Source organism: Pipistrellus hanaki, assembly GCF_964339955.1.
Source record: "Pipistrellus hanaki genome assembly, chromosome: 16".
Lineage (NCBI taxonomy): Eukaryota > Metazoa > Chordata > Mammalia > Chiroptera > Vespertilionidae > Pipistrellus > Pipistrellus hanaki.
The window spans coordinates 8,496,277-8,520,263 of NC_140518.1; the positions used below are offsets into that span (position 1 = coordinate 8,496,277).

General features: G+C 60.6%; 1 protein-coding gene across 6 annotated transcripts in view; it reads right to left on the bottom strand.

Annotated features, from left to right (window-relative positions):
* Positions 1-23,987, bottom strand: part of ARHGAP23 (Rho GTPase activating protein 23) — a 63,336-nt gene that overhangs the window by 36,019 nt on the left and 3,330 nt on the right. For 2 of the 6 annotated variants that reach the window (XM_084862179.1, XM_084862176.1), the window contains exons 2-5: positions 2,914-3,075; positions 1,405-1,432; positions 350-448; positions 102-180 (exon numbers count right to left, since the gene is read on the bottom strand). In XM_084862179.1, coding sequence (XP_084718305.1) covers positions 102-180; positions 350-448; positions 1,405-1,432; positions 2,914-3,075 — 368 coding nt within the window. Of the gene's footprint in view, positions 1-101; positions 181-349; positions 449-1,404; positions 1,433-2,913; positions 3,076-7,294; positions 7,712-8,685; positions 8,794-23,987 lie in introns of those variants that run through there. The other 4 variants (XM_084862180.1, XM_084862182.1, XM_084862178.1 and 1 more) reach the window with 4 other exon arrangements.

The following is a 23,987-nucleotide window of genomic DNA, read 5'->3' on the forward strand; positions in this document are numbered from 1 at the left end:
GGGACAGGGATCCTGGTCGCCAGCACCCCGGGGCCAAGGGGGCGGGGGGCAGGGCTCGGGGAGAGGGAGAGCTGCTCTGGGGGAGTGAGGCAGGCGCTCACCTGTTCTGGATCAGAGCTATGACCTGGGAGTAGGTCTTCCCAATGACACTCGCCCCGTTCACCTTCACCAGCCGGTCTCCTGGGGACAGGGGACAGGACCGCGTGTGAGCAGGCCACGGCCCCACCTAAGCACCCCTGTCCGGTTGGGTTTGGATGGGCAGCGGGCGGCAGGATCCTTTCTCACTCCTGGGTCCTAGAGTCCCTCCCCGGTAGGCAGGAGAGACCCAGAGGAAACTGGGACAGCTCACCTGTGCGGAGCCCAGCCCTGTGGGCGGGGCCCTCGTCCTTCACGTTCTTGACAAAGATGGTATCCATGGGCTCCAGGCGGTGCCGGGGGGAGGGTCCTGCTGAGCATCAGCCAGGTTAGCTGCTGAAGTCACACCCATGCACAGCTACACACACAGACGACACACTCAGAGAAGACTCACGCTCACACAGACACAGACACACAGACCCGCACGCCCGCAGGGGCCCAGGTGCCAGACGGAAAAGGAGACATTCCTCCCCTCCTTAGCTCACTCTCTGGTGGGACAGACAGACAGACTCACACACAGACACACACACACACACACACACACACACACACAGCACAGGACAAAGGAAAGGGCGCCGAGGAGAGGCTGTATCAAGCCCTGCAGACACATCAGCGGGGAGACACTCCCGGCCACACCCACAGGCCAGGGGAGCTGCGGAAAGGCCCGGACACCACAGCCCCCGCCATCACACTGTACCCCACAACACGACTCTGCTGCCAACCGTCCCCACCCGGAACGGGCTGTTCCGGGTCCGTGGGCCTCCCCCGCCTCGGGCCTCAGGGATGGGGCCTCGGGGAGAGAGCGTGCCCGGGGCCTCCCCGCAGAAGCCCTGGTGGCGAGGAGGAAGGCTGGGAGCCTGGGTGCCAGGGAGGGACCCAGCGAAACAGCCAGGGTGGCAGCAGGGGCTCACATTGGGAAAGAAAAGGCGTCAGGGTCCCCTTATGCCGGCGTATCCACGGGGACAGCCCTTGGCCAGCTGCCCCCCCCAGCTCCCCACTCCCCGGCCCTGCAGCCTATGTGTGCCTCAGTCTAGGCTGGGAGTGACCCCAGGGAGGGGCCAGGTCTTAGAAATCAATAGCTCCTCACAGTGCCACCTCTAGTGTGAAGCGGAAAGGCCCCGAGGGAGACAAATGTGGGAAAAGATGGGGGGCGGGGAGAGAGAGAGAGAGAGAGAGAGAGAGAGAGAGAGAGAACACGCAGATGTCCAGAGCGGCCACACAGAGGAACAAAGACGGGAACAGCCGTCGAGGGCGAGGGGCGCTCCTTACCTCCTCCGCGGCCTCCATGCTCTTCCTCCTGAGGGGGACAGAGAGGTGGGGGTTGGCCCTCAGCCCGGCCTCAGCAGCCCAGCGGGAGGCCAGCTCCTCCTAGGCGGGTCCCTTCCATCTCCCTACCCAGCGGCCCACCCTCTTATCTTCTCCAAATAGCCCCGCGGGGAGGCAGGAGGGGTGGCCACGGGGACATCGGGTCCCAGCGTGACTCCCCGAAGACCTGAGCTCCCTCTCACGCTGTTCCCACCAGGTCAGCATCTCAGCCAACTGACAGCCCCCACTTCCATGGGGGACCCATGACCCCTCCCCTTGGGGAGCTCGAACTAAACACACTTACACACAGAGAGAACCCAGACAAACACAGATAAGCAGGCATGACAAGTGCAAACAGTGGCTATCGGCTCTTAGAGAAGGGGAGGGCAGGCCTGATTAGTGTCCCTCTGGGGGAGGGGCCTACGAGGCCTGGGAGAAGGCATTCTGGTATCAGAAATAAGCAAGCACATGCAGCACTGAACCAGCTGAGCAGAAGGAGAGAGTCAACACCAGCAAGCACAGAGGTCAGGCGGGAGCATTCGAGTTTGAATGAGAGAAGAGGGAGTCAGGGAAGGTGCTTGAGGGGAGAGAGTGGGTGTGAGAATACCAGCTGAGAAGAGGGTTCTGGCATCAGGGTTCAGGGCTAAGAAACCGAGTCAAGGGGACCCCTGGGGAGCCTCTGGGGTCATCCTGGTGAGTGAGGGGGGAGGGCACTAGATTTGAGGAGGAAACCAATGAGAGGGGGTCAGACAGACACAGAGGGCCGGCAGGGGTAGCATTGTAGAGCAGGATCCAACCTCTGGCACCATCTTATCTAAACCCCCGCAGATCACCCATGTGACAGGTGACTGGTCCAGGGCTGCCAGCTTGGGCTCAGATGCAGAGCCAGGGCTGGAACCCAGGACTCTGGCACCCAGCCAGGACAAGAAGGGACCCCTCCTCCCAGCTGACCCTGCAGGCTGGCTGAGCAGCGGACTCCTAGACCCAAAGACCTTGACATTTATGAGGGCTAGGAGGGCCCTCAGGGGTCAAGCAGAGAAATGCCTCGGGTTCGAGCAGAAAGAGGAAGCCCAGAGATGTGCAGTGAGTGAGGAGCTGTCCCGGGGCTAGAGCCCAGGCCGGGGCGCTGCAGGGGGTGAGAGGTGTGTGTTGGACAGCCTCCCGGAGAGCTCAGGCTGGGAGGGGGCAACAGACCCCACTCAGGAGTGGCCAGTGGACAAGGGGTCCCGGGACTGCGTCTCTCCGAGCAGGCTGTTCCCCTTCCAGAGACCAGAGTCCGGGGTGTGAGCGGGCACCCTGGCTCCCTCCCCTCCGGGCGGCCACCTGAACCAGCCACCCGCCTGGTCCCGAGAAGATGGAGACGAGACGGCCGGGCCCGGGAGCAGGGCTGTGCAGGAGGGGCCGCTGCAGAGCCCTCTCCTCCCCCATCTCGGCTTCCCGGGGCGGCGGGGGCGGCGGGCCCGCGGGACGCACCTTCAGGCCGCAGTGCACGGCGGGCTCGGGCGGGTACACGATGAAGTGGCGCAGGGTGAAGCCGAAGCCGTCCTGGAGGCTTTTGTGCAGCAGCAGCGTCCGCGGCCCCTGCCAGGGGAGCGGGCGCCCGGGAGAGCACCCATCTCTCGGGCCCAGCGGCAGCTGTGGGAGCACGGGGAGGCGGGTGAGTGGCCTTGGGATGCACAGCCCTAAGTCTGCACCCTGCCTCCCGCAGCCCAGAGGGCCTGACCGGGACCAGGCGGGTCCATGGGGCTCCAGGCACCCTCCTCCTCCTCAGGCCTTCCTTCCCCTCTCACACTCATCAGCCCAACCGCTTCTTCCTTCTTTCTTTCCTCTCAATCCCCTTGTAACGCCTTTGCCTCCAAAGAAATGACTCGCTGCAGTGAGCCAGGCGTGGGCTCAGTTCAGCTCACCACATGTTCACTAAGCACCTACTGTGTGCCGGGTGCTGCACACACAGTGCCCGCTGCTGTCTGAGCTCGTTCCTGCCGCTGCACAACCTCACACATGCTCACACACGTATGCACACGCAGACATGTCCACATGGGTTCATGCACACAGAACACACCGCGACACCCAGACAAGCACCCTCATGTGCAAAGTGCACACACAGAGGCGTACACACACACACTCATGTCGACTGGCAGAGATGTGCACACCGCCACACAGAATCAGTCTCATGCACACAGCACATGCCACACATGCAGACATACACATGCACAGACAGGCTGGCCCCCACACACAGCCTTCAGGAGCAGCAAGGGGAGCAGGGGGGGACTAAGAGCCACCAGGGGGCCTGGCTGGTTCCGTGGAGCAGAGTGAGAAACCGGGGAGTGGGTGGGGGGAACACCTGGCTGCCCTCTGGCCCACCCCCTAGAATACTTGAGATTCCCCAGGGTGACATGTCTGGAGACAAGGGTTTGGGGACACACAGAACTGTTTCTGGGACAAGAGGACGGACAGTGCCTGACGGAGGGCTCCCTCAGTCCCCTGCTCAGACACTCAGAGGGAAAGTGAGTGACAGGAGAGATGTGTTCACAGGGAGGCAGGGGGCCGAGTGGAGGAAAGGGAAGCCAAGGGCAGAATGGCCCTGAACGGTTTGGCTCAGTGGACAGAGAGTCGGCCTGGGGACTGAAGGGTCCCAGGTTCGATTCCGGTCAAGGGCATGTACCTTGGTTGCGGGCACATCCCCAGTAGGGGGTGTGCAGGAGGCAGCTGATCGATGTTTCTCTCTCATCGATGTTTCTAGCTCTCTGTCCCTCTCCCTTCCTCTCTGTACAAAATCAATAAAATATATATTTTTTAAAAGAACAGAATGGGGCCGCCTAACCTCATCCCTCTGAGGACCAGGAGCTCCTTCATCCCCACCCTGAACAGTCCTCCCACCCCTCACTCCCCCTCGGCACCGGGGAGGAAGGCGAGGTGGGTGCAGAAGGAAGAAGGCTGCTAGTTCTGGGTTGAGGAGCTTCCACTTTACTGTTAAGCCCCCGTTTCCTCCCCGTCTAACAGCTGGAGAAAGCTCCGATTGGCCACTCGAATCCGATACTAAGGAATTCCAGCATATGTCCATCCACCCCCCGGGAGCACATCCGGGGGAAGGAAGCCTGCCTGCGGCCAGGCCGATGCCAGGAACTCTGCGTGGGGCTGGGAAGGTGAAAGACAAATAGGACAGGGCAGCCCCAGAGGACACATAGGAGGGGGATACGAGAGGACCGAGGTGACCATCCTAACATATACATCTGGAACACTACCAGGATGAGGTTGTGAGCACACTGTCCTCGCAAGGCTCCAAGCAAGAGCTGGGATCCGGCCTGGGGTCGGAGGTCCGTCCCCTCCATCTATGGCGATTGCCTGGATGCTCCCGCTCAGACCCACAGCCCCGTGGGGGTCAGAGGGGGAAAGCTCCGTAGTTCTGCTGAGGCCTGAATTCCCTTGGATTTCTATCCCTGCTGACCGGGCGATGAACCGATGGGGAGGAGAGGGCCTCACAGACCCTCCATCGCCCGCCTTCCGAAGCCCAGCCCGCTCCGCGTGGCAGCCGCCCCTGCACGCCCTCCGCCCGCTCGGAGGGAGCCGTTTGCAGGCCCATTGTTTGCTGGTGTCCGGGATTAAGGTTTAAGCCACCAGCTGCCCCAGTGACGAGAAGTGGCTGAGACAGGTCCCCGCATGCCCCCCATTCCTCCACACACATCCTGCCGGAGCTGCCAGCTGCCGGGGTGAAGGGGGGTGCGACCTCTGGGGGGCCTGCCTGTAATCCAGGGCAGGCGGCATGCCTTCTTTCCTTCCCTCCCCCCCAGGCACGGGGCACCCCCCCTTATCTCAGCCTCTCCCTCTGCTCCTTCCCTCGTCCCCTTTCCCTTCCCCCGAAGAGGAGGCCAGGCAGCCCCACGGACAGCCGCCCTGCGGCCCACGGACAGCCCGGCCCGCGGCCCACGGACAGCCCGGCCCGCGGCCCACGGACAGCCCGGCCCGCGGCCCACGGACAGCCCGGCCCGCGGCCCACGGACAGCCCGGCCCGCGGCCCACGGACAGCCCGGCCCGCGGCCCACGGACAGCCCGCCCCCGGCCCACGGACAGCCCGCCCCCGGCCCACGGACAGCCCGGCCTGCGGCCCACGGACAGCCCGCCCCCGGCCCACGGACAGCCCGGCCTGCGGCCCACGGACAGCCCGCCCCCGGCCCACGGACAGCCCGGCCTGCGGCCCCACGGACAGCCCGCCCTGCAGCCCACCGACAGCCCGGCCTGCGGCCCACGGACAGCCCGCCCCCGGCCCACGGACAGCCCGGCCTGCGGCCCACGGACAGCCCGCCCCGCGGCCCACGGACAGCCCGTGGGAAGTCCTCCTCCTTCTGCGCTAGGACACATGCACACTTCCTCCTGCCTCCCAGGCCAGGGACAATGCTGGGTCTCCTAACGGCAAAGGCGGAGGCAGACAGGAGGCAGCTGTGAGAGGCACAGAGATCAGGGGACACCACTCATCCTTTCCGGCCCCAGACCCGTTTCCCAAAGTTCCCGCCCTCGTGCCAGGGAAGAAAGAGGCATCAGAAATACCAGCGGTCTCTGGAGGAAAGGAGACCGCCTGAGGGCCGCAAATTAGACAGAGCAGGCCCAGGCTGGGCTGGCGAGACCAGGAACCAGGACCCAGGAGTCCTGCTCCGCCCCCAGGAGCATAAAGAGGTCACTGCGGGGAGCACGGCGCCCACTGTGATTCACACCCACCAGCCGAGTCAATCCCCAACATCAGAAACACGGTCCCCTCCCCCACCCCGTTCCTACCTGTCCATCCTCACCCACAGATCGCTCACTCCCTGCCGCCTAGGCCTCCTTTACCCACCAGGAGGCTGCCCCTGTGCCCAGCCCACTACCAGGGGGCGGCAGCCAGGGGGTGCCCACCACTCCATTCATGGCACTCCTGCCTGCCTCTGGCTCCAGGCCCCTGCCCGCCCCAGCTCCCCAGAACCCAGATGCCCTGGCATCTCTCCAAACAGCCCTGGTCCCTTCCATCCTCCCGCTGCCTGCACAGCAGCAGGCTGAGCCCCTGGAGGCCGCGACCCAGCCCGCTGTCTCTCAGCACCCAGGGAGAGCTCTCAGCCACAGCCCCCACCCCACCCCCAGGCATCTTTCAGCTCCTCCCCCGCCCCACCCGGGGCCCTGGTCCCGGAACGCAGGGCGCAGGGTGCACGCAGCTCAGAGATCACAGGGAGTGGGTGGCCCCTACCCTGCCCAGCTCCCCGGGAGGCCCGCCCGGCCCCGACCCCGGCCCGCCCCCCGGAGCTCCCCCCTCCCGCTCCCCGGGCTCCCCCCTCCCGCCCCCCGGGCTCCCCCCGGCCCGCCCCCCGGAGCTCCCCCCTCCCGCCCCCCGGAGCTCCCCCCTCCCGCTCCCCGGGCTCCCCCCTCCCGCCCCCCGGAGCTCCCCCCCCCCCGGCCCGCCCCCCGGAGCTCCCCCCTCCCGCTCCCCGGGCTCCCCCCTCCCGCCCCCCGGAGCTCCCCCCTCCCGCCCCCCGGAGCTCCCCCCTCCCGCCCCCCGGAGCTCCCCCCCCCCCGGCCCGCCCCCCGGAGCTCCCCCCTCCCGCCCCCCGGAGCTCCCCCCTCCCGCTCCCCGGGCTCCCCCGGCCCGCCCCCCGGAGCTCCCCCGGCCCGCCCCCCGGAGCTCCCCCCTCCCGCTCCCCGGAGCTCCCCCCTCCCGCCCCCCGGAGCTCCCCCCGGTCCGCTCCCCGGGCTCCCCCCTCCCGCCCCCCGGGCTCCCCCCGGCCCGCTCCCCGGGCTCCCCCGGCCCGCTCCCCGGGCTCCCCCCGGCCCGCTCCCCGGGCTCCCCCGGCCCGCTCCCCGGGCTCCCCCCGGCCCGCTCCCCGGAGCTCACCCCGGTCCGCCGTGGCCCGGGCGCGTGGCGGTGGCCGCGGCCGCAGGGCAGCCAGAGGCAGCGCGGCTCGGGGGCGCTGCAGTCCACCCCGACGGCGCGCTCCCAGCGCCGGCCCCCCGCGCCCCGCGGGCAGCCCCGGCCCCGGCCCCATGGCGCCCGCGGCCCGGCTTCCGGAGCGGGGCGCGCCTCCCGGGGGCCGGCGGCCGCTCCTCGGCGCCCCACGGTCGGAGCTCTCGGTGCTCCCGGTGGCAGGCGGGCCCCGGGGGTCCCCGCCCGCCCCCCAGAGCCGCGGGCCCAGGGCCCGGGGGCCCCGAGGGGACGGCCGGCCCGCGCGGACGGCGGCAGGACGGCGGGGCGGCTCCGGCCTCCCGCGCTCCGGGCTGAAGGCGCCAGGCCCGGGCACGCCAGCGAGTCCGCAAGCAGACGCCTCCCCCTCCGGGGCGGCCCGTCCCGTCCCTCCCCGCGCCCCAGCCCACACTCACACCCACTCACACCCACACACAGGCCCGCAGCCACTGCCACGCCCACTGCACCCCCCTCACACCGCTCCCTGCACCCCGCCTCCTACACAGAAACAGCCACATGTGTACACATGCCCTCACATACATGCACACATACATACACCTTCCCACCCACATAGACCTGCACTACATGTGCACATCCATAGACCTCACACCCTCTCAACCACACACACACACACACACACACACACACACACTTGTTCACTCATCCAATGTCCACATACCCCACAGAAACACACATCAACACACATCAACACACGATTCCCCTCACATACGCTCTGTGTGTGGGCTCCATTCTGTATGCACACACACTTTGGACACCCTCCCATATATGTTTGGTCCACATATCCCACAGAGACGCATTTGCAAGCATACCCACTGTGGCCTAAAAGCACCCTGACCACCCCCCCCAAAAAAACACCATCCCGCATACGCCCCACAGACCTACAACCCGCACAAAGGCAGACAGATGACATGCACATATCACTCAGCCAGCCCACTCCATACAGGCGTGAGCCGCACACGTGTGCACACACTGCCCGGCACAGGGAGCAGCCCTCCCTCCCATCACACACCCTGGGGCTACAGGTGGAGCCCCCACCATCACTGCGGGGTCCCCAGGACCCCTTCCCATTCGCTCTGCCTAGAGGGGCCACCACCACGCTGACAATGGCCCCACGCTGGCCCCCACCCCATCCCTGGCGTATGAGTCAGACAGGAAGCCATGTTGATGGCAGACCCTCCCTCCTCCCCTTCCCCTTCCCGGGTGGGGCTGGCAGAGGCCTTGGCTGGTCGATCTGTAATTGCTGCCTCCATTTCTATCCCACCTGACTGTCCACAAACAGCATGCTTCTCCCCACAGCCCCTCACCGTGGCCTGGGGTCGCTGCTATGACCCCATTTCCAGAGAAGGAAACTGAGGCCCGAGGGCACCCAGCTTGTTAGGGAAGCAGCGGGACTCCAAACCCCGGGCCCTCACTCCAACGTGGGATCTTACTCCCAAACTCTCCAGCGGTCAGAGCAGGGAGGCTGGGGCGGGGAGGAGGCAGCTCCAGGCCAGCCCAATCTAGGAGTGTGGGGAGGCAGCCACCCAGAGGGAGAACGAGCAGAAGAGTTGGCTCCTATCCCATCCGAGGAAGGACAGCTCTGAAGGTGGATCCTGTGGGAGGAAGGGGAGTGACACGGAGGGGCGCAGAGAGGAGAGGGTCCTGGGGCGGAGGGAGGAGAAATAGGGGGCCACAGGGGTGAGCAGGAGGGAGGGAGGGAGAAGGACGGGAGGAAGAAGGGTGAGAGTGAGGCATGCGGGGGCCAGGGAGCGGTTTTGTTCTCCTGTTTCCTGTTTGCTGCTTGCTGGGTCCCTGTGCAGGAGCTGGACCCCCGCCCCCACCCTGGCGGAAGCCGGACGGGAAGAGTGAGGCTGCCACGGCCGCTGAGTCAGGAGGGCTCGGGGCAGGGCGGGAAAGGCCCTCCGTCCAGGGAGCAGAACTCATGACATCTCCATCAGCACCCACCCTGAGCCCCGTCACATCCCCCAAAGGCCAGGCCCTCGGAGCCCGGCTGGAGGCACCAAGATGTCCGCCAGCCACGTCAGACTGGGTGGCCCCTCAGAGGGCGATGGCCACGGGGCTGTCCGAACTCAGCCTGGCCTGGCGTCTCAGACGCGGCCTGTACGTCCTTCCAGACACCTGACTTCCTTTCCCTGTGCCCCAGGCTCTGAGGAAATGGAGTCTCTCTCCCCTCATAGCCAACAGGTGCTGCTGTGTGACTCGGGGTTCTGAGTCCAGGGCTGTAGACATCTGGGAAACCATGAGACAGAGATGATGCCCGTTTCCTGCCCTCTGACTGGGCAGGGACAGCAAGGCCCACAGCGGAGGTAACAGGCCGCTTCATCGCAAACCCACGCTCCTCGCCCTCAGCCCCAGCGGCCTCCTCGGGGACCTCGGGAGGGCGGTGTGCACAGGAGGGCCTCAAAGGGTGTACATAGTTGGAATAAATGATCCTCCAGCCCTGGGGAGCCGTATGGCCCCCTCCCCCATTTCCTCTGGGAAAGGAATGTGGGGTGGGCCCCCGAGGGCGGAGGGGGAGGGGGCCAAGGACTGGGAAATACCAGGCGTAGCTGAGATTCTATTCCAAGCCTTCCTGCCTAGCGTGAGTCCTCCTTCCCTACACCCTCCCCAGCTTCCTCCCCGCAGATCAGAAATGAACCGGCCGAGCAGGCCCTCCCATCATCCTCTAGTTTGACCAGCTTGCAAAATCCATTCAACCTTATCTCCCTGAGGGTCCCTGGGGCAGGTTTTGGGGGCTGCACTCCCAGGGGGAGGGCATCCAGTCTTCTCTCCAAATGAGATAATCATCTCTTACTGCTTCAGAGCACTTCGCTTTATCTTATTGGACCCTTATCCTAAGAATTGGATGTCCAGGAATATTTTAATACCCATTTTTCAGATGTAGAGACGGAGGCACAAAGAGGAAAAGCGACTGGTTCAAAGCTTCACTTTTACTGAGCTGGGACCGGATCCCCAAGTTCTAAAGCCTACGTCAGACCTGTTTCCATTTCCCTCCTGTTCACCCTTTCAACAGCCGTGCCTGAGCGCCTGCTGTGGGCCAGGTGCTGTGCCAGTGCCGGGCGCCTGGGAGGATAAGATGAGGGCACACCTTAGACTTCTTATTAGCACCCCAGCTCGAGAAATGTTAGGGGCCTGCCAGGTCCAGAGTCAGGCCAGAGCCAGCTGCCTTCACCCAGAACAAATGGAAACTTCCGTATCAGCAGTCTGGGGGCCTTATCAAGGGCTCGGGGCCTCTTCTCCCGGAGAGGACAGTGTGTTTGAGGGTGGGGCCAGGGGCCTCCCGAGTCAGCCCTTGAACCAGAGGATGGCCGAGGCTGGAGGAGCAGGACGAGGAGAGGGTCCTGGGGCCCAAGGTCAGGGGATTCCAGGGGGAAAACTGACACCTTGGGAGGGCTAGTGGTTCAAGTGAGAGAGAGGGACTCGGGGTCAATTCTGTAGGCCGCAGATCAGGAGACAAACAGTACCTCCCACCCCAAGAGAACGAACAGGCACTTCAGAAGTTTCAACTCGCCCCATCCGTACAGCGGTCACATAGCACCAAACGCGATCGGTGACCACCCCACAGCCTCACACCCATCAGCGGATCCGTCCCAGGCGTGCCGGCAATGCCTCACCCACGGCATCTTGCCCTCCCACGCCTGGGCCTCCAACCCCTGGCCCAGTCTCCTCGTTCAAGGGCAGCTGCCCCCTCGGTCCTCCTCCACCCTTTTGCCCCATCAGATGCCTGGTTCCCAGCGCCGGTTGTGTACAATCCTGACATGCCCCGGCAGGCCGAGCGGAGGAGCCGGCCCGGCAAGCCTGCGTGTCTCCCCGCTCTCTCCCTCCGCGTGCAATACCCCTGGGCCCGGAACGCTTGGTATGGCCCACGGACAGGGCGTAGCTCAGTCTCTCCAGACTCATGCTTTCCCCCCAGGACCAAGCTCGCCCTGAGTTGGGGTAGTCAGGACACTCCTCTCCCACCCTCACACTGGGCCAGAGCCAAGGAAGGCTGGCAGGGCGGGGGCGGGGGGGGGGGAGAAGGGGGGGAGCAATTGCAATGCCAGAAATATCACTGTCATCTCAAGGAGGGGGCCGAGGATCAGTATCACCTAGTTCTTCAGTGTCAGCGTGGCCCAGGGGCGAGCACGTGGGGTCTGCAGCCCTGGAGGCAGACAGGTCTGAGTCTCGCCTCTACCGCTTTCTGGCTGTGAGACCTCCCCAGAGTCACTGAATCTCTTTGAGCTTCGGTTTCTCACCGACCACATGGGAATGGCACTAATTTCCAGCTCACCTGTTGTTGGGAGAATTAAGTAAATTAAAGAAAGTCCTTAGCACACACACAGGCCCTGGGCACATAGTAAGGATTCAATAAATGCAAGATTTTTGTTGTTGTTTTCCCTTTATTAAAAAAAAAAAATCTTTTATTGCGCCCTAGCTGGTTTGGCTCAGTAGATAGAGCATCAGCCTGTAGACTGAAGAGTCCCAGGTTCAATTCTCTCTCATCATTGATGTTCCTATCTCTCTATCCCTCTTCCTTCCTCTCTGAAATCAGTAAATATATTTTTAAAAAATATTTTATTGTGCCGAAACAGGTTTGGCTCAATGGATAGAGCGTCGGCTTGGGGACTGAAAGGTCCCGGGTTCGATTCCGGTCAAGGGCATGTACCTTGGTTGCGGGCATATCCCCAGTAGGGGGTGTGCAAGAGGCAGCTGATCGATGACTCTCTCTCATCGATGTTTCTAACTCTCTATCCCTCTCTCTTCTTCTCTGTACAAAATCAATAAAATATATATTTTTTAAATATTTTATTGTGATATAATTAATATTCACCATTATATTAGTTTCATATGTACAACATAATAATTCAAAATGTGTGTGCATTGTGAAATGATCACAATGAGTCTGGTCAACGTCTGTCATCATCTGTAGTTACAGAATGTTTTGTTGTTGTGATAAGAACGTTTAAGATCTATTCTCTTAGCAATTTCAAATATGTAACACTGTATTATTAACAGATAGTTGCCATGCGGAAGATTACATCCCCATGACTTACTTTAGAATTGGACGTTTGTACCTTTTGACTTCCTTCACCCATTTGGCCAACTCCCTCAATACCCCCCCTCACCCCCTTACCCCCCCAGCCCCCGTTCCCAGCCTCTGCGACCGCCAATCCGTCCTCTATGAGCTTGGTGGGGGTTTTGGTTTGGAGTGTTTTTTATTAGGATTCCACGTCTAAGTGAGATCACATAGTACCTGTCTTTCTCTGTGTGACTTATTTCACTTAGCATAGTGCCCTCAAGGTCAAGGCAAGCTGTTTGGATTGTCTTTTGGATATTCACACTCTCACACGCCCAGCCACACTCACTTTGAGACATGCAGACAACTCAGCCACAGGCACACAAAGATGCGGTGACACATGCAGACCCGCAGGGAGATCTGCCCAGAGCCAGGTGAACCCCCTCATGTGGGCATCACGGCCACCTCGCCCTGCCAGCCCCCCGCAGGCTCCGACATGCCCCAATGCTCCCCAAGCTGAGAGGAGCCTTCGGGAGCCCCCTTCCCCGGCAGGGACCAGGGCCTGTCCTGTAGGTCCTGTGGGAGTGGGGAGAGGTGGGCGACGTGAGACACCAGGCGGGGCCTGCTCTCAGCGGGCAAGGAACCTGGCAAAAGTGCCAGGCTGGCAGGGCCTTTCCCAGCAGGAGCCCATTTCCCCCTCAGGAGGGAGGGCGCCAGAGGAGCATCTTTGCCCACGGTGGGAAATGAGCACTTGAGGAAAAGGGTGAGTCTAGAGCCAGCCACAAAGTAAACAGCAGGGCCATTGCCTAGGCAACTGCAGGCCAGTGTGGCCAGGGCTCGCCACAAGCCCGCTCCAACCCCTGATTTACTCCACTCAGCAACCCCGCATGTCTCCATGCATGCCTCCATGTGTCCATTCCGGTCTCTGGTCTGTCTGGGACTCCCCCCAGAGAAGGGCCTCTGCCTCCTCCCTCGGATTGGGAGCGCCCTCCAGGGGGGTTGGGGTTGTTTGTTTGTTGTTTGTTTGTTTGTTTGTTTGTTTTGCCCCATGTTCCCCGGGTAGGGTCTCCCAGAGGTCACGGCCTATGTCTTTCTCCTCAGATTGGAGATGGCTCAGGGGCATGGCCTGCGTCTCCCCCAGCAGCTGAGAGCTGCGTAAAGACAGGAGCTACCGGACTTTCCAGTATAGGTTTGTGTTACTAGCATGCTTTGCACACAGTAGGCTCTCAATAGCTCTTCGTTGATGGTGAGAATGTGGAGAAATTGGAACCTTTATGCTATTGCTGGTGGGAATGCAAAATGGTGCTGTTGCTATGGAAAACAGTATGGTGGTTCCTCAAAAAATTAACCATAGCGATTCCACTTTCGCCTCTGTACCCGAAAGATAAGACAGCAGGGGCTCAAACAGATATGTGCACACTCATGTTCAAGGCGGCGTTACTCACAAGCCAAGCGGTGGAAACAACCCAGATGTCCATCCATCGGAGAATGGATAAACAAAACGTGGTCCCCCAAGCACCCATCCGCCCAGGAGTGGCTAAAACAGCTATGGCACACTTACACAACAGAATACTAATCAGCTGGAGAGAGAGAGAGAGAGAGAGAGAGAGAGAGAGAGAGAGAGAGAGAAAGAGAGAGAGAGAGAGAGAGAGAGAGAGAGAGAGAGAGAGAGAGAGAGGGAGGGAGAGAGAGGGAGAGAGAGGGAAATTTACCCTTTGCAGCAGCATGGGTGGAGCTGGAGAGCACTGTGCTAAGTGAAACGAGCCCAGAGAAAGACAAGCACCGTACGATTCCACTGGTATGTGGAATCTGATGAACCAGCGGAGCTAACATGCAAAATAGAGACAGACTCGTAGACTGAGCTCGGGCTAACAGCTGTCAGGGAGTGGGGGGTGGGCTGGGGGTGGGTGGAGGGATTGAACAAAAAAGAAAAAAAGAGAAAGAATTCATTGGCACGAACAACTGTGTGGTGATTGCGAGGGGGGGAGTGAGGGATTAACAACAACAATAAAAAAAGGTATATTTTATGTTATATATATTTTACCGCAATAAAAAAAATGGCAAGATCAGAATTCAAATGGGAATAAAAACCAAAAAACTTTTGTTGGAAGCAGATAGAACAAGTGAATAAATCTCCCATTGGGGGCCAGAAGCAAGCCTGACCTAGAGATTGTCCGGGGCAGCTGGCAGCCTCCTGTCTGAAGGACCTTTCCTTCCCACCCTCCTCCCTGCCTCTCAGACCCCTGATTGTCACTTTTGGAGGCCCTGTACTCCCTGCACAGGGGAGCTCTGGGCTGCAGGGAGTCTGAACTCTGGTGCCATAGGACCTTGGCATCGATGAGGACCTGCCATCTGTCAGAGGCTGACCTGTCGGAGGCACCGACTCTGGGGAGGCCCTAGCCCATGGTGTCAGGACCTTGGGAGAACTTTCCTACAAAAGCTGGGCGACGGGTGAGGTCCCTGCCCCATGAGGGCTGACCCCGCACAGCGCACACGTCTATGCTAAGCCTACAAAACACCCGTAACATACACACACACACAAGGGTGCGCACACACGGGCCAGTTCCTGTTCCCACATGCTCTCCTGGGCGCACACTGCAAGACAAACATGCCTGCCCACGGAAGGAGGCGGTCCTGTCAGAGAGCAGGCAGGTCCGTGTGCAGCAGAGCCCCCTGCTGGCCCAGCACAGCACACCACGGCCCTCCTTCCCTCACCCTGCCTCTCACCGCATCCTCCAAGCCCCTCAGCCCCAACCACACCCAGGACCACCCCCTCCATCTCCTCCAGGGGAGCAGGTGGCTGCGGAACCTTAGGAAGGCTCTCCCTTCGCTCAAGGGGCATGGAGAGAGGCTGCAGCCTCTGAGACGGAGTTAAGGGCAGTCACCCCTAGAGGCAGGAGAATACACACATGACTCTTCTCCCAAATCATCACATCCGTTCCGAGACTCCCCACGGGACAGCCCATCTCAGCGGAGCTGGGAGGAGGGGGGGGAGGACTCTGGGAGTGGCTCTCCCTATGAATGTCTGCCTGTTGTCTGACCACCTGGGTAAAGGCAGCAGGTGCACCCGCTGTTGTTTTGTTTTGTTTTGTTTTGTTTTTCAGGGGAGAGAGCAGTCCTAGTCACGCTGAGACCACATCTCCGCCCAGGGCAGGCCTCTGCAGATTCCGAAAGTCTCCCTCAGGGCACCGGGGCTCCCTGTGAAGAGAGGCTCTCAGCCCCACCCCTGAAACCACCCACCCCCTCAGCCAGGCCCTGCCCAGCCTGCCCAGGTCATCCCTCCACCCCGCCTGGGAGCTGAGCCTCTCCCTCACCCAGTCCGCGATGCCCGGAGGCAGGGGGAGGGCGGAGGGGACGATGGCTCTGCGGGGACAGCCTCCCGGGGCTCGTGCCCATCAGGGAGCTGAGCGGTTTCTGGGCTGGGCTCTGGGGTCAGGAGAGGACAGATGGGATTGCCTTCAGCCCTAGCTCCTACCCCTCACCAGTTTGCCTGGCCCCGTATTAATAGTTGGTGAGTCCTTACTATATGCCAGGCAGGCTGCACATGCATGACCTCATTTAAGAGCAGAACAGCCTCTTGGGCCCTCTCTCTCTCTCTCTCTCTCTCTCTTTCTCTCTCTCTCTCTCTCTCACACACACACACACACACACACACACACACACACACACCATCTTGGCCCCTTGCCTCCAAGCCCCAATCGAGTGCTAGGTAAGAAATTCGGGGCTAGCCCACAGGAGCAGAGAGAGGTCACTGTCCCAGCATCGAGAAGGCCGACATGGAGAGAAAGGGTCACACTTGCCCTTGGTACTGGCCCTAGCCCTTTTCCAGCTAGGTCACTCGGGTTTTCTTATTTCTTCAGCTACAAAATAAGGCTGGGGCCAGCAGCCTGACAAAGTTGCTGGGGAAGCATTTGGGGAACTGGTAAATGGGAGGTGACATGGCCCCAGCCTCCATTCCGCCCATCAGGGCGAACTCTGCTTTCCACTTCACCGTGTCCACTGCTCTGCCCTGAGCCGCCATCACTCCCCTGGCAGTCCAGACTGGCTGCTCTAACATTATGACCACCAGACTCCGTGGGACATGCCTCCAGGCTGGCACACACCCACCGCACCCTTCCCTCTGTGTTCCAGCTACCCCGGCCTCCTTCCTGTTCCCGTGAGGGCCCGGCACCCTTCCAGCCTCAGGCCCTTTGCACATGCTGTTTCTGGAGTGCTGTTTCTCTCCCCCAGCTCCCTCCCTGCCTTACCAACACACACCCTGACTAACTACTACCCACCCTACATTTCTCAGAAAAGAAAAAAAAGCCACTTCCCCAGAGACACCTCCTCTGGGCCCCAAACCAGGCCTGGCCCCTCTGCGCCCTCTCACACACTCTCGAGTTGGCGTCTATAAACTTATGAGGCTATTTTGACCCTCTTCCTACCCCACCCCAGGACTGAGAGTTCTGGAAGGCAGGCGCCGGCTGCTTTGCTGGTGTCAGATCCCCGGCTCCTGGCACAAGGTGGGCGCTGGGCCTACCATTTCTGACTGTGAAGGGATGGGCGAGCTTCTCCTCAGAGAGAGTCTCTGGGAGGTGTCTGCCTGGGCTGCTTCAGATCTTTGTCTAATTTTTTTTTTTTTGCATCCTCCTCCTTCCTCAGTGGGACCAGGTCCAGAAAGTGGGGGTGCTGGAATAAGGATAAGGGGTGGGGGGAGAGAAGCTGCTTCAATCCCCTTTGCAGTCCTCGGTCCCCTCAGTCCAGCTGGCCAAGTCCTTGGGGTCCACTCAGGGCTGGCCCACCACATCCACAGTCCCCTCTCTCGGGAATATAACCTTGTCTCTCCCCTCCCTCACCGTCCCTTGACGGATCCCTATCCTCTAGGTCTCAGTTTGACTGCTTCTGAAAAGCTTCCCGGACAGACGGCGGACTTCCGGACTGCGAGCTAAGGAGCTTGCCAGGGTCCCGCAGCGAGTGGCAGCTCCGATTCAAGCCCAGGACCAGGTGGGTCTGTCTGGGGTCTGTCTGCCCACAGAGCCCAGGCTCCGGCCACCGCCTCCTTCCCTCCAGGCTCTCCCGGGAGGCCCGGCCCGAAGGCGCGTCCCTTCTCACGGCCTCAGTTTCCTACTTCGGATTCCAGATTTCCAGGAGATTGGCAGAGAGGATGAAGGTAGGGGGGAAGCAGGGGGAGGAGGAGGTAAGGGGAGGAGGGAGGAGGCAGGGAGGAGCGCGAAGTGGCGACAGCTTCGGGCCAGCCAGACGTGAGAAACGCCAAGTATGCGAACCACGCCAGCCCAGAGCTATGAATAGTGCGGCCAGGCTGGCAGCGCGGTCCGCCCGCCCGCCCGCAGCCCCCCGCCCCCGCCCCCGCCCCCTCTGCCCGCCCCAACGCCGCCCGCGCCAGCCCGGTAGCCCCGGGGCCAGAAAGGGGGCGGAGCCGGAGGAGGCACGCTCCGGGGCGAAGCCTGAGTGGCCGGAGTGAAGGGGCGTGGTCATGCAAATGAGGAGCAGCGGGAGTATCTGATTGGCGGGTCTTCGCCGGCCTGGGAGCGCGTGCCCAATGGGCACTCAACCAGGATCAGCGAGCGCCCGCCCTGTCCTTCGGCTCCGCGCGGGGCCTCCGCCCTCTTCCGCTTCCCTGGCGTCCGCGGTTCCCAAGCCCCGAGCGGCCCTGGTTCCAATTCCACCGATCCTGTGCCCGGGAGGCCGCGCCCCCTCCGTCAGGGGCCTGCCACCCTCAGGCACCGTCTCTGCCCGCCCCAGCGCCAGATCAGCCTCAGAATGGCACCTGCCCTGCCTGGGGACCCCCTCTCCTCACCAGTGACCGCAGTGGGGGGAGCACACTGGGCTAGAGACCAAAACCCAGTCCCCAGCCCTGCCCTGCCCCTGGGTACCCCCAAACAAGTCTGTCAACCTCAGCCCCACTCCTTTTTTCTTCCATTCCAGAACCGTGGGCTGGGGTCACCCACACGTTGCTTAACAAATATTTTCTTAAATTAATAAAATCAATGATTCTCTTTCATCACTGATGCTTCAATCTCTCATTCCCTCTCCGTCCTCTCTGAAATATATATAAAGATGCACACATCTCCCTTTCCTTCCCCGCTGGGACCTTTTCCTTGCCAGTGTCTCCCAGATGCTCGGGTCCCACAGTGCAGGGAAAGTGTTATCTGGGAGACGGGGTGTGGCCCAGGAGCATTAAGGCCATTCCCAGGCCTGGCTTCAGCAGAGTGCCGTCTTGCTCTAACCCTAATTGCAGCCTGGGGCAGGAGCAGGACCTGACTGCAGAGCCTGGAGGTTCGGTGCCTGGGAAAACTAGGCAGCAGCCAGATCTTAATGCCAACCGGCCTTTGTTCACTCGGTGATTATTCCCGTGTGCCCTCTCATTTCCCGAGTTTCGGGCTCTCTGTGGGTCTTGGGATCTGGATGAAAAAGACAACCCTGCTCTCCAGGGGGTTCTTCTCTGCTTTTCCTGCCACCCAGCAGCCCCACTAAGATTGTGTAACCACAGGTTCTGAGGTTTGCATCTACCCTGTCTGCCAGTCCACAGCACTTTTTAAAAAATATATATATTTTATTGATTTTACACAGAGAGGAATTGAGAGGGACAGAGAGTTAGAAACGTCGATGAGAGAGAAACATCGACCAGCTCCCTCTTGCACACTCCCCACTGGGGATGTGCCCGCAACCAAGGCACATGCCCTTGACCGGAATCGAACCCGGGATCTTTCAGTCCGCAGGCCGACGCTCTATCCACTGAGCCAACCCGGTCCCGGCCAGAGCACTTCTTGACACCCTCTGTCAAACATATTACAGCACGGCAAGTGTGGCCCAGTGGTTGAGCATGACCTGTGAACCAGGAGGTCGAGGTTCTGTTCCAATCAGGGCATGTGCCTGGGTTTCAGGCTCAGTCCTCAGTGTGGGGCATACCGGAGGCAGCCAATCAATGAATTCCTCCTATCAGAGGGGAAGGGAGAGGGAGTGAGAGATTGAAGCATCAGTGATGAAAGAGAATCATTGATCAGCTGCCTCCTGCACGGCCCCACTGGGGATGGAGCCTGCAACCCCGGGCATGTGCCTGGATAAATGACCGCCTGGTTCATAGGTCAATGCTCACCCACTGAGCCACCCTGGTCAGATGAGACGTGTGCCTCTCCCTCCGTCTGTCAGCAGCCCTAGCCTTGTGGCATGGCCCCCATTTCCTGACTCGCTCTCCTTCCTCTTACAGACCCAACCTCAGCTGCCCCATCACCCCCACAGGTGCTGCAGGGCAGAGGGGGCACAGCGCCAAGGCTTCATTAGACTAATGAGGGCTCAGCTCTGCAGATGCCAGTGCAAGATACAGGAGAGGACCAGGCCCGCCTCAGCCCCATCAGGCCCTCGGCCCGCAGCTCCCTCCTCCCCGTCTCGGGAGGGGAGCCAGGGCCACATCCCGGGAGGAGGGAAGGGAGATTTCGGGGAGTCTCCCCAAGTGCAGACAGGCCATGATGCCGAGAGACTGGGGTGTGGAAAACAGCATCAGGACAGGGTCTCACCTGGGCGGCCAGAGGCTCCACTGTCCACTCCTCAATCAAAAACAACAACAACAAACAAACACAATCTAACAGAAACCCACTCCTCCCGCCCTCCTTCCACGGAATCACAGGGGTCCCAGGAGACTGGGGACTCTCCACTGCCCCTGGACGTGCTCCCTTCTCAGCTGGCTCCCATCCTCCTCTTCCTCCCGCTTCACCTCGCCCTCGCCCTCTGCCTCTGTCTCTGGGCCTCAGTTTCCCCATGAGTCAACGGAGAGGAAGGGAGGTAGGGGTGGCCTATCTCCAGTTGAAACTTTTTTTAAAAACTTATTTTTATTGATTTCAGAGAGGAAGGGAGAGGGAGAGAGACAGAAACATCAATGATGAGAGAGAATCATAGATCTGCTGCCTACTGCATGCCCCACACTGGGGATGGAGCCTGCAACCTGGGCATGTGCCCTTGACTGGCTGACCCTTCTGTCCACAGGCTGACACTCTCTATCCACTGAGCAGAACCAGCCAGGACACCAGCTGAAACTTTTGAAGCTGTTTCCTCTTAGGAAACTCCTCTCTCACCCCCCCTCCCCCCTCCCCCGCTGCCCCTCTCCCTCTTTTGGAGAACAATCCAGATATGGAATCTCTGTGGTGGAGGGTGGGAGTCTCCACTTCAGCCCGCCCTGTCAGCCTTTTGGGGGCTCTCAGGGGCAGGAAAAGCTCTGATGACCCAGCTCTCTACCCCATTCTCCTACCAAGGCTAAGCCCCACATCCACCCCCATCCCCCACCCCCATCCTCCCCAAGGAACTCTCACAGTCTTTTAGGAAATTAAAAAAAGATAAAGGCCCTGACCGGTTTGCTCAGTGGATAGAGCGTCAGCCTGTGGACTGAAGGGTCCCAGGTTCGATTCTGGTCAAGAGCATGCACCTTGGTTGGGGGCGCATCACCAGTAGGGGGTGTGCAGGAGGCAGATGATTGATGTTTCTACCTCATCGATGTTTCTAACTCTCTCCCTCTCCCTTCCTCTCTGTAAAAACTCAATAAAATATTAAAAGACAGAGAAGCTATGAATTTAGGAACCCAGAATCAGACAGAAATTATGATAGGAGCCAAAGGAACCTTTATCAGGGCCAAAATGAACTCTGCCCTTCCCGATATTGACCTCCCACTTGGAGGCCAAGACCCTGGGTCAGTCATCCTCCCAGCAGGCTCCTACCAGTGCCCCCAGCCTGGCCGCATTCCTCCAGCCCACACACCTCCCGCAGGCTGCCCACAGACACTGCCTCTGCTTCCATCCTTGGCTGGCAGATCTGTCCTCCCTGCACCCCGCCCCAAGCTGTCTCTCCACCCAGGGGTTCAGGCTGAGCTTTGAAAGGGTCACTTCAAAGAGGACCTGCCAGGGAGAGCCCAGCCAGACCCAGGGCTGGCTCCTCGGCCAGATTCCCGGCGGCTGGGGACAAAGGCTCCACTGTTCCTCCGACCCCCAGACGCCCCCAAACGCAGTGGGCATAAGAAGTCTTTCTTTCCCCAGTTCCGCTCCTTGCAGGCCCTTGCTCTTTGCCACTGGGAGTAGCCCTGGTCCCTCCTCCAAGAGAGACTGGGCATTAGGGGTTGGGGGAGACAGGGAGCTCCCAGCTCCCTCACGACCACCACCACCACCACCACCACCACCACCACCACCACCACCAAACTCCCGCCCCATTGAGTAGCCAGAATGTGGAGGCAGCCTTGGGGCCGACTTCAGGACTAGGGTCCTGGGGCCTCAACCGTGAGGCCCCCTCAACCACCAAGCCCTTTGCAGGCCTGCAAGGGCCTCCCACCCATCAGAACCATGTCCATGCTCACAGGCCGCCTTCTCCAGGAAGTCTTCCAGGACTCCCGGTCCTTGGAGGAACCTCCCAGCACAGCAGCGAACCTCTCATTTCTCTCTCCAGTCCCCAATTTCCTACCACACGGCGCTAATCCCAAAGCAGAGCCCGTCAGGTTCTCTGAGGCAACATCTCACCCAGTGCCTGGATTCTCTCTGGTCCAGCCGGGGCTTGCTCACCTCCTCCGACTGGGGCCCTTGTCACCTCCAGGGGCAGCTCATTTCGTCTTCAGATTACTCAGACCATAGAGGGCTCCCTTTACTGAGCCCAAAGCGTGTTGTTCTCATTTCCATCCATTGATGGTTGTTTGTTTAATCACAGTTGTTACTATGAGCGCAGATTACAGATGTCAGCCACTTTACCGCTATTACCTCATTTAATCCAAAACAATTTTGGAGGAATTATTCCAGGGACAAGAAAACTGAGGCCCAAAACAATGAGCGTGGCCAAGGTCACACAGTGAACAAGGGGTAGGGCTGAAATTTGAACTTCGGCAAGGCTGAAGTCAGGGCCCAGGCACTCAGCCCACCTCCTCCCAGCGTGCCCAGGCCCCATGCGGGGCAGACCACACCCCATTCGGAGTCTTCTTTTTGCCGGTCCAGCTCCCCCACCAGCCTTTGTCAGTACATGAAGTGATGGAGTCTGATGTTCATTCAAACCAGCACATGGGGAGCAGGGGGAGTCAGAGGGGAAGCACACAGGTCTGAGCAGGTGGAGGAGATGACCCTGCCATCTTAGGGCTTAGGACTGGAAATCCAGCACCCCTTCCTGTGAGGCGGGGAGAACTGGTGTCCATGACCGGCCCTGCCCCAAACCAAACACGCGTGGGCCCTCCAGCTATGAAGCTGAACGTGTCAGGGCCGGAGAGATGGAAAAAGGAACAGGCCTCTTCAGTCCAGTCTGTAGACCTTTCCCGTGTGCCCGCTGCCCAGCACTGTCCCCGTGGAATTCTGGGAGAAGGGAGGGCGAGAGAGAAGCCCGAGGACGGGGGGCCCCCAGTGGCCCCTGCGAAGCAGTGGAAGGCACTCGTGACCGGGTGTGGGTGAGTCTCCCTTTCTTTCCAGGTTTGGCTCAGGCACTCCTGGCGCAGAGAACACGGTAATGCACTTCTCGGCTGCCGTCCCAAGACACCAATCCCGGCCACTTCCACAGGGTTAGATCTGTGGCCGGCACACTCATTAGTCCACAGAGCCAAATGTCAACAGCACAACGACTGAGATTTCTCCTGAGAGCCAATTTTTTTAAACTTAAACTTCTTCTAATGCCATTTCTTCAAAATAGACTCGCCCAGGCTGTGGTTTCTATGAAAGAGCCATACTCAAGGGGCCAAGGAGCTGCATGTGGCTCATGAGCCGCAGTTTGCCGACCACGGGGTTAGATGATCAAATTCTGAGGTTCTTCCACACTCTTGTCAGTCATTGGGTCAGTCAACAAACAGCACTGCGTGCCAGGCTCTGTGGCTACCAAGATAAACAGGACACCTCTGGGCCTGCCTGGAATGAGGTTAAGAGCAGGGTCGACTCCTTAGCCCTGCCACCAGCTGTGTGGCATGAGGAAGCCATGTAATCTTTTTGTGCCAATGTCTTTGCCTGTCAAATGGGATGATGATAATGCACCTACTACCCAGAGTGGTAAGCACTTCAGAAGTAGTTGCTATTATTGTTTTTCTGGCCCTCAAATAACGCCAGTCTGGTCGGGGAGACTGACTTGTAGACGGCATGTCACAATGCCCGGGGCAGAGCGAGGCCCGGTGTACCCTGGGAGGCTAAGGGGTAGCGGGGGGAGAGACAGGCTGCTCCCTGGCACTTCACAAACATTTATGGGAGCCGCTCTGTGCCAGGCACTGTGCTGGCCACGAGGGACACAGCGATGAACAGGACACATTGTCCACTCGTCCGTGCTCCTCTCCGCCCCCCCTGCTCCCTCCTGGGCCCAGACCCAGAACCCCGCACTGAGGGGGGCACGAGGGACAGAACCAACGGTGCGTGGGGAGGCACGGCCTGGGGGCCGGGCAATCAGAGCACCTGGGTCCGTGTCCACCACTCACAGGCCGCCTGCCATTGGGCACTCTCTACCTCAGTTTCCCCACTGAGACAAGAAGACCCCTCTGGTCCTGACCGGTTTGGCTCAGTGGGTAGAGCGTCGGCCTGTGGACTCAAGGGTCCCAGGTTCGATTCCGGTCAAGGGCATGTATCTTGGTTGCAGGCACATCCCGGTAGGTAGGGGATGCGCAGGAGGCAGCTGATCGATGTT